Genomic DNA, 19917 nt, shown 5'->3' with positions numbered 1-19917 from the left:
ACCCCACAGGTCATGTTTTCAGGATTTCCTTAGTATTGCACAGGTGATGGAAGTATCATCAAGGCATCAGGAATTCGCTCACCTGTGCAATACTATGGAAATCCTGAAAACATGACCTGTGGAGTCCGTGAGGACTGGAGCTTGGGAGACACTGATGTATATGTACATATACCAACACAGCAGGGACGTTAATGACCACGCTGCAGCATACATGTATACACACACACACACACACACACACTGCTGGGCACTGCACATTTACATACACACAGCTCTATTTTTTTATTAAGCATTGCTTATATAGTGGAATCATCTTCTGCAGCGCTTTACAGACATTATCATTGCTGTCCCCAATGGGGCTCACAATCCAAATTCCACAGCCCTTTGGAATGTGGGAGGAAATCAGTTCTCAAGGATTTATTCAAACATTTGGTGTTTAGTCAATGTGTTTCATAGTGTCAAGCACTTCTTCAGGAAATAACCACAAGGCTTTTACCCTGTGTGAGTTCCCTGGTGTCTACAAAGCGAGGATTTATGTACAAAACATATTCCACATTCTGAACATGAATATGGCCTCTCCCCTGGGTGTGTGTGAGTTCTCTGGTGTCTAACAAGGTTTGATTTCTCTCTAATACATTTCCCACATTCAGAACATGAATATAGCTTCTCCCCTGTGTGAGTTCTCTGATGTATAAGAAAAGATGATCTATGTGCAAAACATTTTCCACATTCTGAACATGAATATGGCTTCTCCCCTGTGTGAGTTCTCTGATGTCTAACAAAATGTATTTTCTGGGCAAAACATTTCCCACATTCTGAACATGAAAAAGGCTTCTCCCCTGTGTGAGTTCTCAGGTGACTAACAAGATATGATTTCCGCTTAAAACATTTTCCACATTCTGAACATGAAAAAGGGTTTTCCCCTGTGTGAGCTCCTTGGTGTCTACCAAGCGAGGATTTATGTACAAAACATAATCCACATTCTGAACATGAATATGGCCTCTCCCCTGGGTGTGTGTGAGTTCTCTGGTGTCTAACAAGGTTTGATTTCTCTCTAATACATTTCCCACATTCAGAACATGAATATAGCTTCTCCTCTGTGTGAGTTCTCTGATGTATAAGAAAAGATGATCTATGTGCAAAACATTTTCCACATTCTGAACATGAATATGGCTTCTCCCCTGTGTGAGTTCTCTGATGTCTAACAAAATGTATTTTCTCTGCAAAACATTTCCCACATTCTGAACATGAAAAAGGCTTCTCCCCTGTGTGAGTTCTCAGGTGACTAACAAGATAGGATTTCCGCTTAAAACATTTTCCACATTCTAAACATGAAAAAGGGTTTTCCCCTGTGTGAGTTTTCTTATGTGTAAGAAGAGAGGAGCTACGTGCAAAATATTTTCCACATTCTGAACATGAATATGGCTTCTCCCCTGTGTGAGTTCTGTAATGTGTAACAAGAGTTGATTTCTGTCCAAAGCATTTTCCACATTCTGAACATGAATATGGCTTCTCCCCACCAGTATGCATTCTCTCATGCCTAACAAAATCTAATTTCTGATTAAAATATCTCCTACATTTGGAACAAGAAAATGTCTTCTCCTCTGTGTGAATTTTTTGATGCGTAACAAAAGATGCTTCGAGAGGAAAACTATTTCCATATTCTGAATGTGTAATTGGCTTTTTTGCTTTAAGAGCAGTTTGTTTGGTAATGCCTCTTTTCTGACTTTTATTTTTCTTCGTAGTCTGTAATGAATCAGAACACAGGACCTCTTTCATAGGATCAGATGACAGATCTTTGGCATGACAGGATGCTAGTATAGCTGGAGTAATGCCATTCACTTCAATTGTATCCTGTGTGATCTCAAGGTCATCTGATATAAAAATTGAAGATGTCAGTTGTCCCTCTGATCTCCTTGTACAGTCATCTACCAAGAATAAAACAAATTATTATTTTTGAATAAAATATTCTTAAACTGTATTTTTGAACATTTCTACTCAAAATCTCCATAGAAATGAGAAGTTATGTAGCAAAATTGAATTATTCACTAAGACAATAACAGTTCACTGTCTATAATAGAAGACCTCATGGCATTAACTAGGGGAGTGTGGTGTTCAACTGTTTCTTCATTCTGCCTCCAAAATATTGGAATAAAAAGCCACCAAAAATGTTATGTAGACGAAAATTATACTAATAAAAACTTCTAGTCATCCCGCAATAAACGAGCCCCCACTCCGACGTCAAAATAGTTACTACTCATATAGATAAATTCAACAATTCTTATAAATTTACAAAATTGAGTAACTTTATGGCGTTTTCTTCTGCTTTGGTTTTCTGTCATTTTACAACATTGGAGCTTCTAAAAATGGTGTGTCATATCTCCTTTTTGGATCTGCTCCTGCGAGGTCTGCTTCTGTCAGCAACGGCCACCATCATGTAACGGCCACCATCTGCGGGTGGCGTTGGAGGAGACATTGTAACCAGAAGATCTGGGCAGCACAGGCTCTGTCCAGAAACTAAGAATAGGGTGGCCAGGGCCAGTACTACCATCCATTCTGGCAGTATGGGTGTGTGGGCTGTCCAGCTGGAGTAATCTGCTCCCTGCTTCAGGTAATTGGAAAGCACCACACCCTACTAAAGCTCAAAGCACATTGCTGCAAGGCGCCAGGTACAGCCTCGATCTCCTCTGGTTCAGTTCCGTGCATTTGATCTTCTTGTGATCCTGGACAGTTTACGGTCTTACTCGTGTCTTCTGATTTTGTATTTTCTGTGCCCTCCTGCTTCTATCTAAAATCTAGGCCCCTCAAAGTAATTTCAAAAGTGAGAGACTACTCTCGCATTATATGGCAGCATACAGGACCTGTATAACCACGAGTAGGCGGTAAGAGTATTATTAAAAAGTGTCAAGAGGAACCACAGATGTCACCCAGCAACTCAACTGATGATTTATTAGCCCTTTTGTGCCAGAGCCTGTCTTCACCTTTGTGACCAGGCCAATTTTTTCAATTCTGACCAGTGTCACTTTATGCGGTAATAACTGAGATGCTTCAACATATCACAGTGATTCTGAGTGCTTTTTTTCGTAACATATTTTACTTCCCTCCCCATTTAATTCTCTGGACAACAAGGCTCTAAACCAGACTTCTGAAATATCCGTCTGGACCATGAACCCCTTCGTTAAAATCCGATGCAACCAAGACTGGCTGTTTGCACAGGGCTAGGTTCAACTCCTGGAAAGCCATCTCCAAGTCCACTTGGCCATCGACTACTCTATGCCCTTAAGGAGGTTGGTCAGGGGAGAGGTTATCATCGGGAAATTCGGAATAAACTGCAGCTAGTATCCCACAATTCCTAGAACAAAGCCTTAACCATGGGTCCCACTAAACTCATGCGGTCAAACCAAACCTCTATAATGGGTAATGGCACTAGGGGACTCCAGAAATGAGAGACTGGGGTGGTTAACTGGCAAGTGGGACAGGAGCTACAATAGTTCGAAATCTCTCGGTGATATCTAGGCCAGTGGAACGTAAAAAGGATCCGCTCTTTGGTCTTGTCTACACCCAGATGACCACCCAAGACATGGGAATGGGCCATTTCTAACACCCTACGCCTATAGGGTACTGATACCAACAGTTGCTCCAATACCCCCCCTGCTTAGTCCCCCTAGTAAAACCCCATCTACTGCAGAAGTACGGAAACTTAATGTCAGCCCCCAGCTCTTGAGCATCCTCGCTTAAAACGGTGACGTTATCAAGCACCCCTCTGAGTCTATGGTCCTTCAGTTAAGCAGTCCCAAAGTTACTCCCGAAAGCCCCCATCTCAGGGATGTCGGCTTCATTGATTGCTGACTCGTTCTCATCGCCATCAAGCACACACAGGGGAAATTCACCTGCCTCTGACTTTTTTTTTTTTTTATTTATTTTTTTTAAGTGAACCTCTTCTTTTCTGAGTAACTTGGCACCACCCCCTTTTTCGCCATAAGTCCCAGAGTAAGGTAAAATCCTTCCCTAATATAACTGGGTGTATCAGGTCCTTAACCACTCCAACCTTATGGGACTCAGTGCCACAGTTTATATGGTCACTCTGGCTAAAAGTTAGTCCTTAGCGTCACTGCAAATACAGTGGATGCCACAATCCTTCGAAGGATCAACTGGTGGTGGAGTGGGGCCCTGACTAAGGTTACTAAGTTCCCCGTGTCCAAGAATACAGACACCAGTACACCATTTAACATCACAGGACATGTTGGCAGACCCGTGAGGTCATCGTCTGAAATGGAGGTTGGGCAGTTAGTGAGGAGTTCCATCTGCCGCCTACGCATCTGTTGTTGCTGCCACTGCTGCTGCAGTTGCTGGAATTGGACCAGGTGCTTGATCAGCTCCTTCATTTTGTCCGACCACTCTTCTATCCTAATAGTCGCCCTCACACAGGATATGTAGTTTGTCCACAGCTGTCACACTAGCTTCCTGGGGAGCTTTCCCACACTTCTAGCTCCAACTGTGGTAGATCGGCTCACTCAGGTGCTTAATGAGGTACTCAGAGGAATACTTTCTGATTTAAATCTTCAACTGGTTTACTAAAAACATGCTTCATAAACCAGTCCAAAACAAAAATAGACATCAATAAACTCAGTCTTGTTCGTTTTAGTAAAAAAAACAGCACTCATAGTCCGCATAACTGATGTCCGTCCAGTCAGAAAACAGGGTTCAGCTTTAACGAGAGCAGAGCTCTGGAGGTCAGCTCACATTCAGCGCACACAGGACTCTGGACTCAGTCAGAAGTTAAACTTTTAAAATCACACCCAGGACTGGAGATATGGCGAACAACCGTCTTGCCCAACTCTTTAGCTGTTCACAACACACCTGGCCCTGTCCTGGCCGATTAACCTCTCTCACCACATAATATGCTGGAGCAGACGTCCAGGTTCTTATCACTGAAGCTAATAACCACCCCTCCAGCATGTTACCAGTAACCTTACAACGCTTAAAAAGAGACACCGCCAGATCATAGGCCAGACGGCGTCCACAGTGACTCCATCTGCCTCATTATAGGGAGTCTTCCGCTGGGGGGAGGTCTATATGAATCACATATTTCAGAGATTTACAAGAAAACCCCGGTGTAAGAGCTCAGCGTAGAGCGCAGGATAAATGTGAGCCAAGCCTTACTGCGATCTTTGGGAGGCAAAATAAACAAATCAAGAGCAGGTCAAGAATTGGTTTTATTTATTTTTTTACACTGTTCCTCGTGTGATATAAGCGATTAGACAACTTTATTTTTCAGGTAGGTGCGATTACAGTGATACCAGATTAATATCGGGTTTTTATGTTTGCCTGCTATAACACAGTAAGAGTTTTTTTTTTTTTTTCAAAAATAAAGTTTTTGCATTGCGATATTTTGAGAGCTATAATTTTTCTACATTTCTGCTGACAGTCATGTGGCGTTTTTTTTTTGGGACAAGTTGACGTTTTCATTGCTACAATTTTTAAGGCACATAATATTTTTTGATCACTTTCTATTCCATTTTTCCGGGAGGCAGAATGAACAAACACCAGCAATTCAGGAATAGTTTTGGGTGTTTTTTTTAATTTTTTATGCCGTTCACCGTGTGGTAAAATTGGTAAGGCAGCTTTTTCCTTCAGGCCAGTATGATTAGAGCAATACCACATTTATATAATTTTTTATGCTTTGATGTTTTTTAAAACAAGGTTTTATTCGATGAGAAAGATCAAATGAACATGTTTTTATAATGAACATATATATATATATATATAATCAAATTTGTACTCATTACATCTCCAATCCCATCTTAAAGGGGCTGTCCACAACTTTCACATTAATGCTCTATCCATAGCTTAATAAAGTGAAATAAACAGGATTGTGGGCAGGCTCACAAATTTTGGCCTGTGGGGCAAGCACACAGCGGCGGCCCATCCCTATTGCGTTTATAATATGAAATTCACCATTAAGGCAGGCTTAATATATCAGACTCTAGACAGAAACAACCTCACCAAAGATCTGATGGTCAATACACAGAAATGGTACTAGAACCAAACTAACTACATAGAAGCAGTAATAGCACCAAGACTACTACACAGATATGGTACCAAAACAAAGCTTAGGCCATGTTCCATGCAGCAAATTTTTTTTTCCTGTAGTCAAAATCTGCTCTCTCGTCAGTAAAAATGGCAATTTTTCAGCATTTTAGTGGTGTTTTTTAGTGCAGATTACGTGTGTGCTTTGCCTACAGGGCATGTTTAATAAAAATTCGTTTTATTCACCAATACGCCTAAAAAAGCCGCCGCTTAATTTCTGCAGCATTTTTTCGCTTTCTTATTGCTTTCTATGGGTGAAAAAACACTGCAAAAAAAAAGAAGAATGGACATGCTGTAGGTTTCATATTCAGTCAGAAATAAAAACAAGATGTGCGTGCATGAGATTTCAGAAATCTTGTAGCTTTTGTGGTTACTGAAAAAAAGCAGCATTTAATTTGCATAAAAAAAAAACACAAAGCAAAAAAAAAAAACTAATGCAAAAATGCTGCATGTGAACATAGCCTTAGGGTATATGCATAGGACATCTTTTTTAGGTGGGTGCAAAAGAATGAACAAAATGCACAGCAATGTAAAAACATTGCTGTGCATGTGTTCAGTTTCCGAACTCTGAAGCGGTTAAAAGACGTGACACTAATTTTTCGCCAAAGTCGCTCTCCATTATAGTGCAAAATGAAGAGAAAAGACGCGGGTGGATCCACTGCACAAAACTACAGCAAAGCTACAAGTGAAGACACTTCATGAAAAAGACTGTCGGGGTTTTTTCTGAAGCGGCTTCGCCTAGAAAAACTCGGCTCAACAGACGTCAGGCGCACATACCCATTAGGTTTTTTTTTCCCCACACACTGCCAATAATTCATACACTGTCATGATTCTCCGCTATTCCCAGCGAGAGCAGGCGGTCTAGTAATCACAGATATGTGATTTTTATAGCTGCAGTCAAATGTCGACTACATTCTCATCTGCTTTTCTGAATGTTCTACTGAGAGAAGCGCCTGAGACTCTAGTTGGGACTATGCTGGGAATAGAGGGGAATCATGACAGTGTGTATACAGAAGAGGAGCGGAAAAACGCTGGATACTGGAGAAGACAATGGAAGGTGACTATATTAACACACGGATGCTACACTATATACACATTTAGGCCACAGCCCCACTATCAGTATTTGGTCAGTATTTTTTATCAGGAGTGGGTGATAAATGCAGAATTGGTGACTTGTTTCTATTATACCTTTTCTCTGATTGCTCCTCACCTGGTTTTGTCTCCTACTCCTGAGAAAAAAAATACTGACTGAATACTGACCAAATACTGATAGTGGGGCTGGGGCCTTAGGGAAAAAAAAAAAGAGCTCTGTTTCTTTAAAGCAGAATAATTGACAAAGTTCTATCTTTTATTTATAGTGGACCTGATTACATTTAGAAATATGGTGCATAGCCAGCCTTAGGGCTCACTCACACTAGCGTATAATATGGCCGAGTGCTATGCGATGCTTTATAAGATAGTATAACATTGGGCCGAGTGCTATGGGGCAGTGCAGATCGGGGATTATTTTCTCATGCCAATTAGGCATGAGAAAAAAATGGCAGCATGCTGCAAGTGGCTCCAATATTCGGATCACTCACACATATACAAATCAATGGGTGCGTGGGAAACATCGGTCTGCACTCGGATGTCATCTGAGTGCAGTCCGATTACCGCGAACACAGACGATGGAGAAATTATGTTCTCAGTTTCCTCTGCACCTGTAGTGTGATTCTCTTGTGCCAGACAATTGGATCACAGTAAAGCCCCCGTCACACTAAGCGAGATCGCTAGCGAGATCGCTGCTGAGTCACAAGTTTTGTGACGCAACAGCGATTCCGCTAGCGATCTCGTTATGTCTGACAGGTAGCAACGATCAGGCCCCTGCTGTGAGATCGCTGATCGTTACAAAGCTTCCTGGACCATTCCTGGGTCGTTGCGCTCCCGCTGGGCAGTGTGCATCGCTGTATGTGACACCCAACCAACGAACTCGTTAGCGATTCAGAACTGAGACACGTAGGCGTGCATAAATTGGACTTTTCCGCGCCCCTCATCCCCGATTGGTGGTCGCTACAGCGTTCTCATTTCCGGCCGTGCATAAAAAAGGCAATAGAATAGCGATCCCATCCTTTGTTTCTGAACTCGTGCTTGATTGCAGATCCTAGCAGAGCTCTCCGGGCTGTTCATATATGTTCATTGGATTTTGTGGATCATTGTAGCGTTGTCCGGCTGTGACTCCACTTTGAAGAAATCAGGCATCTTTAGCGAGGTAGGTATTGTTTGGGGTCTCAAATGAGTTTCCATTTTTAATTCATTTATAGGACATCTACCAATTACCTGTTAGCATTGCTCTTCAGGGAGGGAGGGCTTCTATCTGTATGTATATGCTTTTGCATGGGCAGATATTTTAGGGGTCTCGTGCACACACACCCACACAGCACATTTTCTGACATGCTGTCCTGGCCAACCGCTTCAGAGTTTTTCTGTCATGCTCACTAACGGAATGGAACACGGTTTTCCACGATATTTTGCATGTACAGTTTAAATACTTGCGTTAATTGTTTTGTTGAAAGTGTTCTCATCTTTTCATGTTATGTTTGCAGTTTGCACATCATGAACGACGGGCAGTGTGCTATTGTGGTTGCTGCATTGCTGGTTGAGGAAGCTCGGCGTATAGATGAGGCAAGGGAGCTACAGAGGCGTTCCAAACGAAAGCGTCGCATGTGGACCAGAGAGTGGCTGCAGAACAGGTCAGAATTGTCCCACATGCAACGTGTAAGAGAGCTTCAGGAGAAGAATCCTCATGATTTCCGCAACTATCTGAGGATGTCAGAGGAATCATTTAAAGTGTTACTGGAAAGAGTTACGCCACGTATTCAACGGAAGGATACAGCGATGCGTGCTGCCATTCCGGCAGATGAAAGATTGGCAGTCACACTGAGATTCCTGGCCACCGGACGCTCACTCCAAGACTTGCATTTTTTCTTCAGCCATTTCAAGGCCGATGCTCAGCGTTCTAATTCCAGAGACATGTGATGCCATTTTCCACAGTCTAGGTAGCTACATAAAGTTTACCAACACTGAGGAGGAATGGAAAAAGATTGCCTCTGATTTTGAGCAGCTGTGGCAGTTCCCTAACTGTGGTGGGGCTTTGGACGGGAAACATGTCCGAATCACTCAGCCACCAAATAGTGGATCCTATTTTTATAATTATAAGGGCTATTTCAGCATCATCCTGATGGCCTTGTTAACGCCAACTACGAATTTATAAATGTAGATGTTGGCATGAACGGCAGGGTTTCTGATGGTGGTGTTTTAGAGCACACACTTTTTGGAGAGCGATTGGACAACTGTGACCTACACTTGCCTCCCAACTCAGAGACTACAGGTAACCTTAATTTTGTTTTTGTTGGCGATGAAGCCTTCCCACTTCATCCCAATCTTATTAAACCGTTCCCCCAAAAAAGTCTGACCCAGGAAAAAAGAATTTTCAATTATCGTTTGTCAAGGGCACGTCGTGTTGTCGAAAATGCCTTCGGTATCATGGCCAACCGCTTCAGAATTTTTCATATGCCAATTAACATGAAGCTTACATCAATAGACTGTTTTGGCCTGCTGCACGCTTCACAACTTTCTTCGTCGACGTGATGCAATTTCGTACTGTCCGCCTGGCTTCGTGGACTCTGTGGACCTAGCCAATGGGGAAGTGGAGCTCGGTGAATGGCGTGCAACCGATCCTGCAATTGCAGGCCTTCAACCAGTGGGATATGGCAGAAACACCCATGATGCGAAGACCTGCCGCGACAACTACTGCGAGTATTTTAACGGTCCTGGTGCTGTTATTAGTCAGCATCAGAACTTCTAGTGGGCAACTGCTGACATTTATACACTTGTTTCACTTTTGTAATAATTTGTCTAATAAACTGTATTTTACTTTGCAAAAGCTTTGTTTCTCATTGTTTCAGTAGTAAGGGCCCGTATACACATACGAGTACTCCAGGGGCGTACATAGGAATCATGGGGACCCATAGCAGAAGTTCTGTGCCCTTTGAAAAGTACGGTCAGCATGTAATAAACTCTCCTACATCCATGATTTCTTCCTCTCAAATTCCCTCAACCTTCTCACCCTCACTGAAACCTGGATCCAGCAGTTAGACACCACCGCCACTGCTGCTCTCTCATATGGTGGCCTACACTTCCCTCTTACCCCTAGACATGACAACAGATCAGGTGGAGGTGTGTGTCTGCTCCTTTCAACAAAATGTACTTTTCAGGTTAACCCACCAGTTCCCTCACTTATCTTCCCTTTTTTTGAGGCCCATACAGTCAGACTCTTCTGGCCCTTCTCTCTGCGAGTGGCGGTTGTGCATCACCCTCCGGGCCCCTCCAGTCCGTTTCTAGATCACTTTGCCACTTGGATTCCAAACTTTCTATCCTGTGATATCGCCACTCTCATCATTGGGGACTTTAACATACCAATTGGCGATCTCCTCTCCCAATCTGCAGCTCATATTTTATCGCTAACTTCCTCCTTCGGCCTTTCACAGCTTACTAACTCTCCTACACATGAAGATGGAAATACTCTTGACCTGATCTTTGACCGGCTCTGTTCAATACATGGCTTTACTAATTCTCCTCTTCCACTCTCTGACCACAACCTTCTTTCATTCTCTGTCAAGAACAGTCTCCCTGCTCAAGACACCCCCACTTTCCACAACTATAGAAATATACGCACCATGAACACCAAGAAATATATGAAAGCGTAGTAATCATCATTGGCCCCGATCTCCTCCCTCATGTCCTGACTCTGCACTGAAGCATTATAATGAAACACTGCAGAGTACCCTGCATTTAGCTGCACCTACTACACAGAGAACAACTCGGCACAGATGGCGACAGCCCTGGCATACACTTCAAACACGTTTTCTCCAGCGGTGCTCTAGGTGTGCCGAACGGCTGTGGAGAAAATGTAATCTGGCCGAAGATTTCATCCATTATAAATTTATGCTTAAAACCTATAACTCAGCCCTTCACCTCTCCAGTCTGTAGTTAGCAGCACAGTTCTGGTTGAGGGACAGTTTTTCAAGTAATGGATGTATGCTGGCGTGTTTAAAAGAGGAGGGAAAGATACCAGATGAGAGGGAGAGGTTGAATATTTTAGTTAGGTTAGTGGTGGCAGCTGGAGAAAGGGACTTAAGGAGATGTGAGGGAATAGGGTCATTGGGGCAGGTGGTAGGGCGAGAGGAAGCAAGGAGCCTGGTCACTTCTTCTTCCGTGACTGGTTCGAAGTCAGAAAGTGAGCAAGATGCACTGTGGGAGGGAGGAGCATGCATAACATTTGGGGATTGGGAGAAAATTTCCTGTCGGACATGGTCAATTTTTTCTTTAAATAATTGGCTAGATCGTCAGCGCTGAGGTCGGGGCCTGTGCTGTTTGATTAAGGAGTGAGTGAAAAGTGTTGAAGTGGCGTTTAGGATTATTGGACAGTGAGATGATGAGGCTATTGAAATAGTTTTGTTTCCAATCTTCCCTTTATCTCTAAACTCCAGGAAAGCTTGGTTCACTCTCCTCTAATCTGCCCTCTCTCAGATAATTCTCTTCTTGACCCTTTACAATCCAGTTTCCGCTCTTCACATTCTACTGAAACTGCACTCACTAAAGTCTCTAATGATCTACTAACAGCTAAATCTAATGGTCACTACTCCCTACTGATTCTCCTAGATCTCTCTGCAGCATTTGACACTGTGGATCACCAGCTCCTCCTCACTATGCTCCACTCTATTGGCCTTAAGGACACTGTTCTATCCTGGTTCTCCTCCTACCTCTCTGACCGCTCCTTCACTGTCTTTTGCCAGCTCCTCTTCCTCTCCCCTTCCCATTATTGTCGGGGTCCCTAAAGGATCAGTCCTAGAAGTCCCCCTTCTTTTCTTCTTATACACCGCTCCTATTGGACAAACAATCAGCAGATTCGGTTTTCAGTACCATCTCTATGTCGATGACATATACCTCTTCTCCGAACATCACCCCTGCATTATTACAAAATGCCAGTGATTGTCTTTCCGCTGTCTCTAACACAATGTAATCCCTTATTTTAAAACTGAATCTGTCAAAAACTGAACTACTTGTATTTCCTCCCTCCACTAACCTACCTGTACCAGATATTGCCATTCCCGTTTGTGGCTCCACCATTACTCCCCAGCAACAAGCCCGCTGTCTTGGGTGTCATACTTGATTCAGATCTTTCCTTCACTCCTCACATCAAATCATTCGCTCGAACGTGTCATCTACACCTCAAAAACATCTCTAGAATCAGAACTTTTCTAACCCTTGACTCGGCAAAAACTCTTACTGTAGTTCTTATTCATTCTCGTCTGGACTATTGCAACTCTTTACTAATCGGTCTCCCTCTTTCTAAACTTTCCCCTCTCCAATCCATCCTGAATGCAGCAGCCAGGATCATATTCCTCTCCAACCGATACACCGATGCCTCTTCCCTGTGCCAGTCATTGCACTGGTTGCCCATCCAATATAGAGTTCAATATAAACTTATCACTGTAACCCACAAAGCTCTCCACGGTTCAGCACCACTCTACATCTCCTCCCTCATCTCAGTCTACCACCCTTCCCGTGCCCCCAGTTCTACTAATGACTTAAAACTAAAATCCTCTTTAATCCGAACCTCCCACTCCCGTCTCCAAGATTTCTCAGGTGCTGCGCCAATTCTTTGGAGTGCACTACCCAGGACAATTTGATTAATTCCCAATACGCACAGCTTTAAGTGTGCCCTAAAAACTCATTTCTTCAGACTGGCCTATAGCCTCAACACACTTATATAACTGTCCCAGTTTGACCCACATCAAGATTTTCTTCAAAATCATGTTCATATCATCCATGCACTGATTAGCCTCTGTCTGTACTGTACACATACTGGCTGGCGACCAGTTCATGTAGTGCTATGTACTTACCCTACTTAGTATACTATGGTTGCATTATACAATATTTATACAATTTACCTTTTGTGTCCACCCCTATTTCCTCATAGACTAAGCTTGTGAGCAGGGCCCTCACCCCTTTTAATATCTGAGTTATGCTTATTCTGTAATGTCTTTTTGTCTGTTCAAGCCCTCCCCCTAAAATTGTAAAGTGCTGTGGAATATGTTGGCGCTATAAAAAATATAAAAGATTATTATTATGCTTCTGTATTACTATCTTTAATCCAGGGATACGGTTTTAGAAGTGTAGTAAAGCAGGGTGTGTTCTGCATTTCCATATTCCTAAAAAAAGCAAATACCAGGAGTAAAGCTGGCCACACATAAGTAGGGCACTACATGGTTACTGGACCTCCAAATACTTTGTGTGTTTTTTTAAAAGCTTATTTGCTCAACCAAGTCACCAATGCACTCAAACTCCATAACAGTAAAAAAAAGTGTCATTGTATATGATATACAAGTCACATATTATCCTGTATATAACATTAGATGTTTGTGCACATGGTATACCACCCACAGTATATAGGAGAATACATGACTGGTATATAGAGAAAGGAAATCAACTCGCAGGACCCTGGTTCAGGGTACCAAGTCAGTATTCTGTGGCGGCTGAACGGGAGCCCTGTGACCCTCCTACCTGCTGGCACACTTGGCTTTTCCTTTAATTTGTAGCCTGGCCTGATGTCATGTATGTGTCACGCTGAAAAAATGTCGTTGCGCCAGGTTGCAAATCAAACGAGGAGGCGATGCTGGCAGGAAGGAGGAGGACCGCAGGGTCCCACAGGGTGGCCATGGACTAACGATGTGGATGCTGAACCAGGGTCCTGTGAATAGATTCGTTCATCTGTATTGATACACGATATGTGATGACTACAGAACATCAGATGTTATACCAGCAGTATATAACACATGCAGGGGCACAATGATCACAGTCACAGAGGGTGCGACCACGACCAGTCCTGTGGAGTCAGGGGGCCGCCTACACCTGAATGTGCTCTAGTGTCCATTGGCTTATCAGAGGCAGCAGGTGACGTCAGAATGCCTCTTGCGTACGGTGCTCGACATCACCGGCATGTGCCGCTTGCCCCCACTACAACAGATATGGAGGAGAAAAAAAAAAGATGCGGCTTGCCCCAGGAGAAAGGAAAGGGGAGAGGAAATGTTTATTTTTTTGTGTTTAAATGTGTTTGATGAAAGTGCCAGGACAGGGCCATTATTAAAGAAAGGGGCCCAGGGCAGGGAACATTATTACAGGATACGGCCAGGACAGGACATTCTTACAAGGGCCCATAGATCTCATCATCATGCTGGTGGGAACCCCAGTCTAAATTTTGGATTGGGGGCCTATAGGACTCTGGTTACAACACTCACCTTGTGATGTCTATGCACACAGTACAGCACAGCCAGTATACAGATTAGAATATACTATACTGTAGCTACAGACATCAGATGACAATGTGTACAATGGATGTATTATACTATGCACATATAGAACATTACATGCACTGACTGATCCTGGCTACAGGACGTTACATGCTATAAAATATGGTTTGAAATGTATATGATGTCCTGTAGGCTGAGGATCAGTCTGCACAGAGTGCTGTATACTCCTGTCTGCAGTCGCTTTATATGACCCTCATGCAAAAGGAGCCCCGACCAAGTATTCAGTGCATTTACTGACCATACATTTCAATAGGCCAACATTTCGGATTTTAAAATAATTTTTCAAGCTATTATAAAGTATTCTAATTTACTGAGATAATGACTTTTGTGTTTGCATTGGCTGTAAGCCATAATCATCAACATTAACAGAAACAAAACACTTGAAATAGATCACTCTGTTTGTAATGACTCATATATTATATAGAGTTTCACTTTTTTATTGAAGAACTGAAGTAAATTAACTTTATGATGATATTCTAATTTAGTGAGATGCATATATATTAGTACAGACCAAAAGTTTAGACACACCTTCTCATTTAACCCCTTTACCCCCGAGGGTGGTTTGCACGTTAATGACTAGGCCAATTTTTACAATTCTGACCACTGTCACTTTATGAGGTAATTACTCTGGAACGCTTCGACGGATCCCCCTGATTCTGAGATTGTTTTTTCGTGACATATTGTACTTCATGATTGTGGTAAAATGTCTTCGATATCACTTGCGTTTATTTGTGAAAAAAACGGAAATTTGGTGAAAATTTTGAAAATTTTGCAATTTTCAAAATTTGAATTTTTATGCCCTTAAATCAGAGAGATATGTCACACAAAAGAGTTAATAAATAACATTTCCCACATGTCTACTTTACATCAGCACAATTTTGGAAACAAAATTTTTTTTTTGTTATGGAGCTATAAGGGTTAAAAGTTGACCAGCGATTTCTCATTTTTCCAACAAAATTTACAAAACCATTTTTCTAGGGACCACATCACATTTGAAGTCACTTTGAGAGGTGTTTATGACAGAAAATACCCAAAAGTGACACCATTCTAAAAACTGCACCCCTCAAGGTGCTCAAAACCACATTCAAGAACTTAATTAACCCTTCAGGTGCTTCACAGGAATTTTTGGAATGTGGAAGAAAAAAATGAACATTTAACATTTTTCACAAAAATGTTACTTTAGACCCAATTTTTTTTTTATTTCCGCAGGGGTAACAGGAAAAAATGGACCTCAAAATTTGTTGTGCAATTTCTCCTGGGCATGCAGATACCCCATATGTGGGGAAAAACCACTGTTTGGGCGCACGGCAGGGCTCGGAAGGGAAGGAGCGCCGTTTGACTTTTTGATTGTAAAATTTGCTTGAATAATTAGCGGACGCCATGTTGCATTTGGAGAGCCCCTGTGTGCCTAAACATTGGAGCTCCCCCACAAGTGACCCCATTTTGGAAACTAGACCCCCCAAGGCACCTATCTAGATGCATAGTGAGCACTTGGAACCCCCAGGTGCTTCACAAATTGATTCATAAAAATGAAAAAGTGGAAAAAAAACCCCACTTATTTTTAAGGATTAATTTGTGAAGCACCTAGGGGTTCCAAGTGCTCACTATGCATCTAGATAGGTGCCTTGGGGGGTCTAGTTTTCAAAATGGGGTCACTTGTGGGGGAGCTCCAATGTTTAGGCACACAGGGGCTCTCCAAACGCAACATGGTGTCCGCTAACAATTTCAGCCGATCTTCCATTCAATTTGTTAGTGGACACCATGTCGCGTTTAGAGAGACCCTGTGTGCCTAAACAGTGGAAACCCCCCACAAGTGACCACATTTTGGAAACTAGACCCCTCTAGGATTTTATCAAGGGGTATAGTGAACATTTTGAACCCAGAGGTACGACACAGAATTTGATAACATTAGGTCATCATATTGAATAAGTTGTCATTAGTCTTGAGCGCAAGTGCTCGCTACTTGAGTTTGCATCAGGTACTCAGGTATGCACCATGTACTGCGTGTGCTCGAGTGACATGCTCGAGTCCCTGCCCCGCATGTTTCATGGTTATTAGACACCCAAAAAAAAACATGTGGGGATCGATCGTGCATGGCAGGTAATCCCCGCAAAGTTTTTTTGGCCGCGAAGCATATGGGGCGGAGACTCGAGCATGTCACTCAAATACCCACGATACTCAATGCATACCTGAGCACCCGATGCAAACTCAAGTAGCGAGCACTTGCGCTCAACACTAGTCGCCATATCGTCATCTTTTTTTCTTACTTTTGAAAAAAATTCCAACCCCATCACAACCCTAACCCCAACCCTAGCACAACCCCAACCCTAGCGTTTATTTTTTACGCCGTTCCACGTGCGGTATAAGTGATTAGATGACTTTATTCTTCGGGTCGGTGCAATTACAGCGATACCAGAATCATATGAGGTTTTTATGATTGACAGCTGTCACACACTAAAAGACGCATTTTTTGTAAAATCTAGTTTTTGCATTGCCATATTTTGAGAGCTATAATTTTTCCATATTTTGGAAGACAGAGTCATGTGATGGCTTGTATTTGGCGGGATGAGTTGACGTTTTTTATTGGTGCCATTTTCAGGCACGTGACATTTTTTGATCGCTTTCCATTCCGATTTTTGGGAGGCAGAATAAACAAAAACCAACAATTCAGGAATTGTTTTTTTTTTTTTTTATTATTCTGTGCCGCGTGTGGTAAAATTGATAAGGCAGCTTTATTCTTTGGGTCAGTACGTTTACAGCGGTACCACATTTATATTGTTTGGTCTGTACTGTATATACAGTACAGACCAAAAGTTTGGACACACCTTCTCATTTAAAGATTTTTCTGTATTTTCATGACTATGAAAATTGTACATTCACACTGAAGGCATCAAAACTATGAATTAACACATGTGGAATTATATACTTAACAAAAAAGTGTGAAACAACTGAAAATATGTCTTATATTCTAGGTTCTTCAAAGTAGCCACCTTTTGCTTTGATGACTGCTTTGCACACTCTTGGCATTCTCTTGAAGAGCTTCAAGAGGTAATCACCAGAAATGTTTTTCACTTCACAGGTGTGCACTGTCAGGTTTAATAAGTGGGATTTCTTGCCTTATAAATGGGTTTGGGACCATCAGTTGTGTTGTGCAGAAGTCTGGTGGATACACAGCTGATAGTCCTACTGAATAGACTGTTAGAATTTGTATTATGGCAAGAAAAAAGCAGCTAAGTAAAGAAAAATGAGTGGCCATCATTACTTTAAGAAATGAAGGTCAGTCAGTCCGAAAAATAGGGCAAACTTTGAATGTGTCCTCCCCAAGTGCAGTTGCAAAAGCCATCAAGCGCTACAAAGAAACTGGCTCACATGAGGACAGCCCAAGGAAATGAAGACCAAGAGTCACCTCTGCTTCTGAGGATAAGTTTATCCGAGTCACCAGCCTCAGAAATCGCAGGTTAACAGCAGCTCATATTAGAGACCAGGTCAATGCCACACAGAGTTCTAGCCGCAGACACATCTCTTCAACTGTTAAGAGGAGACTTTGTGCAGCAGGCCTTCATGGTAAAATAGCTGCTAGGAAACCACTGCTAAGGACAGGCAACAAGCAGAAGAGACTTGTTTGGGCTAAAGAACACAAGGAATTGACATTAGACCAGTGGAAATCTGTGCTTTGGTCTGAGGAGTCCAAATTTGAGATCTTTGGTTCCAACCACCGTGTCTTTGTGCGAAGCAGAAAAGGTGAACGGATGGACTCTACATGCCTGATTCCCACCGTGAAGCATGGAGGAGTAGGTGTGATGGTGTGGGGGTGCTTTGCTGGTGACACTGTTGGGGATTTATTCAAAACTGAAGGCATACTGAACCAGCATGGCTACCACAGCATCTTGCAGCGGCATGCTATTCCATCCGATTTGCATTTAGTTGGACCATCATTTATTTTTCAACAGGACAATGACCCCAAACACACCTCCAGGCTGTGTAAGGGCTATTTGACCAAGAAGGAGAGTGATGGGGTGCTACGCCAGATGACCTGGCCTCCACAGTCACCAGACCTGAACCCAATCGAGATGGTTTGGGGTGAGCTGGACCGCAGAGTGAAGGCAAAAGGGCCAGCAAGTGCTAAGCATCTCTGGGAAATCCTTCAAGATTGTTGGAAGACCATTTCCGGTGACTACCTCTTGAAGCTCATCAAGAGAATGCCAAGAGTGTGCAAAGCAGTCATCAAAGCAAAAGGTGGCTACTTTGAAGAACCAAGAATATAAGACATATTTTCAGTTGTTTCACACTTTTTTGTTAAGTATATAATCCCACGTGTGTTAATTCATAGTTTTGATGCCTTCGGTGTGAATGTACAATTTTCAAAGTCATGAAAATACAGAAAAATCTTTAAATGAGGTGTGTCCAATCTTTTGGTCTGTACTGTACATACATATACACACACACACACACACACACTGGGAACAGAAAGTATTTAAACCCCTTTAAATTTTTCATTCTTTGTTTCATTGCAGCCGTTTGGTAAATTCTGAAAAGTTAATTTTTATTTTTCTCATTAAAGTACACTCTGACCCCTGGAAAAAAAAAAAAAAAAACTAAATGTAGAAATTTTTGGAAATTTATTAAAAAAGAAAAACTGAAATATCACATGGTCATAAGTATTTAGATCCTTTGCTTTTGAGCTAGTACAGCCATGAGTCTTCTTGTGAATGATGCAACAAGTTTTTCACACTTGGATTTGGGGATCCTCTGCCATTTTTCCTTGCAGATCCTCTCCAATTCTGTCAGGCTGGGTGATGAATGTTGGTGGACAGCCATTTTCAGGTCTCTCCAGAGAAGCTCAATTGGGTTAAGGTCAGGGCTCTGGCTAGGCCAGTCAAGAATGGTCACAGTAGTTCTGAAGCCACTCCTTTGTTATTTTAGCTGCGTGCTTAGGGTCATTGTCTTGCTGGAAGGTGAACCTTCAGAAAAGTCTGAGGTCCAACGCACTCTGGAAAAGGTTTTCATCCAGCATTTCTCTGTACTTGGCCGCATTCATGTTTCCTTCAATTGCAACCAGTCATCCTGTCCCTGCAGCTGAAAAAAAGCCCCATAGCATGATGCTGCCACCACCATGTTTCACTGTTGGGATTGTATTGGCCAGGTGATGAGCAGTGCCTGGATTTCTCCACACATACCGCTTAGAATTATCATGGGGTTCTTCTTTACCTCGCTCACCAAGGCTCTTCTCCCACGATTGCTCAGTTTGGCTGGACAGCCAGGTCTAGGAAGACTTCTGGTGGTCCCAAACGTCTTCCATTTAAGGATTATGGAGGCCACTGTGCTCTTAGGAACCTTGAGTAATGCAGAAATTATTCTGTAACCTTGGCCAGCTCTGTGCCTTGCCACAATTCTGTCTCTGAGCTCCTTGGGCAGT

General features: G+C 42.6%; 1 protein-coding gene across 5 annotated transcripts in view; it reads right to left on the bottom strand.

Annotated features, from left to right (window-relative positions):
* Positions 1-265: 265 nt before the first annotated feature.
* LOC141271784 (uncharacterized) overlaps positions 266-19917 on the bottom strand; it is a 182803-nt gene continuing 163151 nt past the window's right edge. For 4 of the 5 annotated variants that reach the window (XM_073681929.1, XM_073681926.1, XM_073681927.1 and 1 more), the window contains exon 7: positions 266-1928. In XM_073681929.1, the coding sequence (XP_073538030.1) occupies positions 493-1928 (1436 nt within the window). In that variant the 3' untranslated portion in view covers positions 266-492. The remainder of the gene's footprint in view (positions 1929-19917) is intronic. The other variant, XM_073681930.1, reaches the window with a different exon arrangement.

The sequence above is a fragment of the Phyllobates terribilis genome, unplaced genomic scaffold (genome assembly GCF_046119375.1).
Source record: "Phyllobates terribilis strain yellow unplaced genomic scaffold, ASM4611937v1 Scaffold_5__5_contigs__length_657084704, whole genome shotgun sequence".
Classification (NCBI taxonomy): Eukaryota; Metazoa; Chordata; class Amphibia; order Anura; family Dendrobatidae; genus Phyllobates; species Phyllobates terribilis.
The sequence above is the reverse complement of the archived record's forward strand: the minus strand, read 5'-3'. Positions and strand labels throughout refer to the sequence as shown.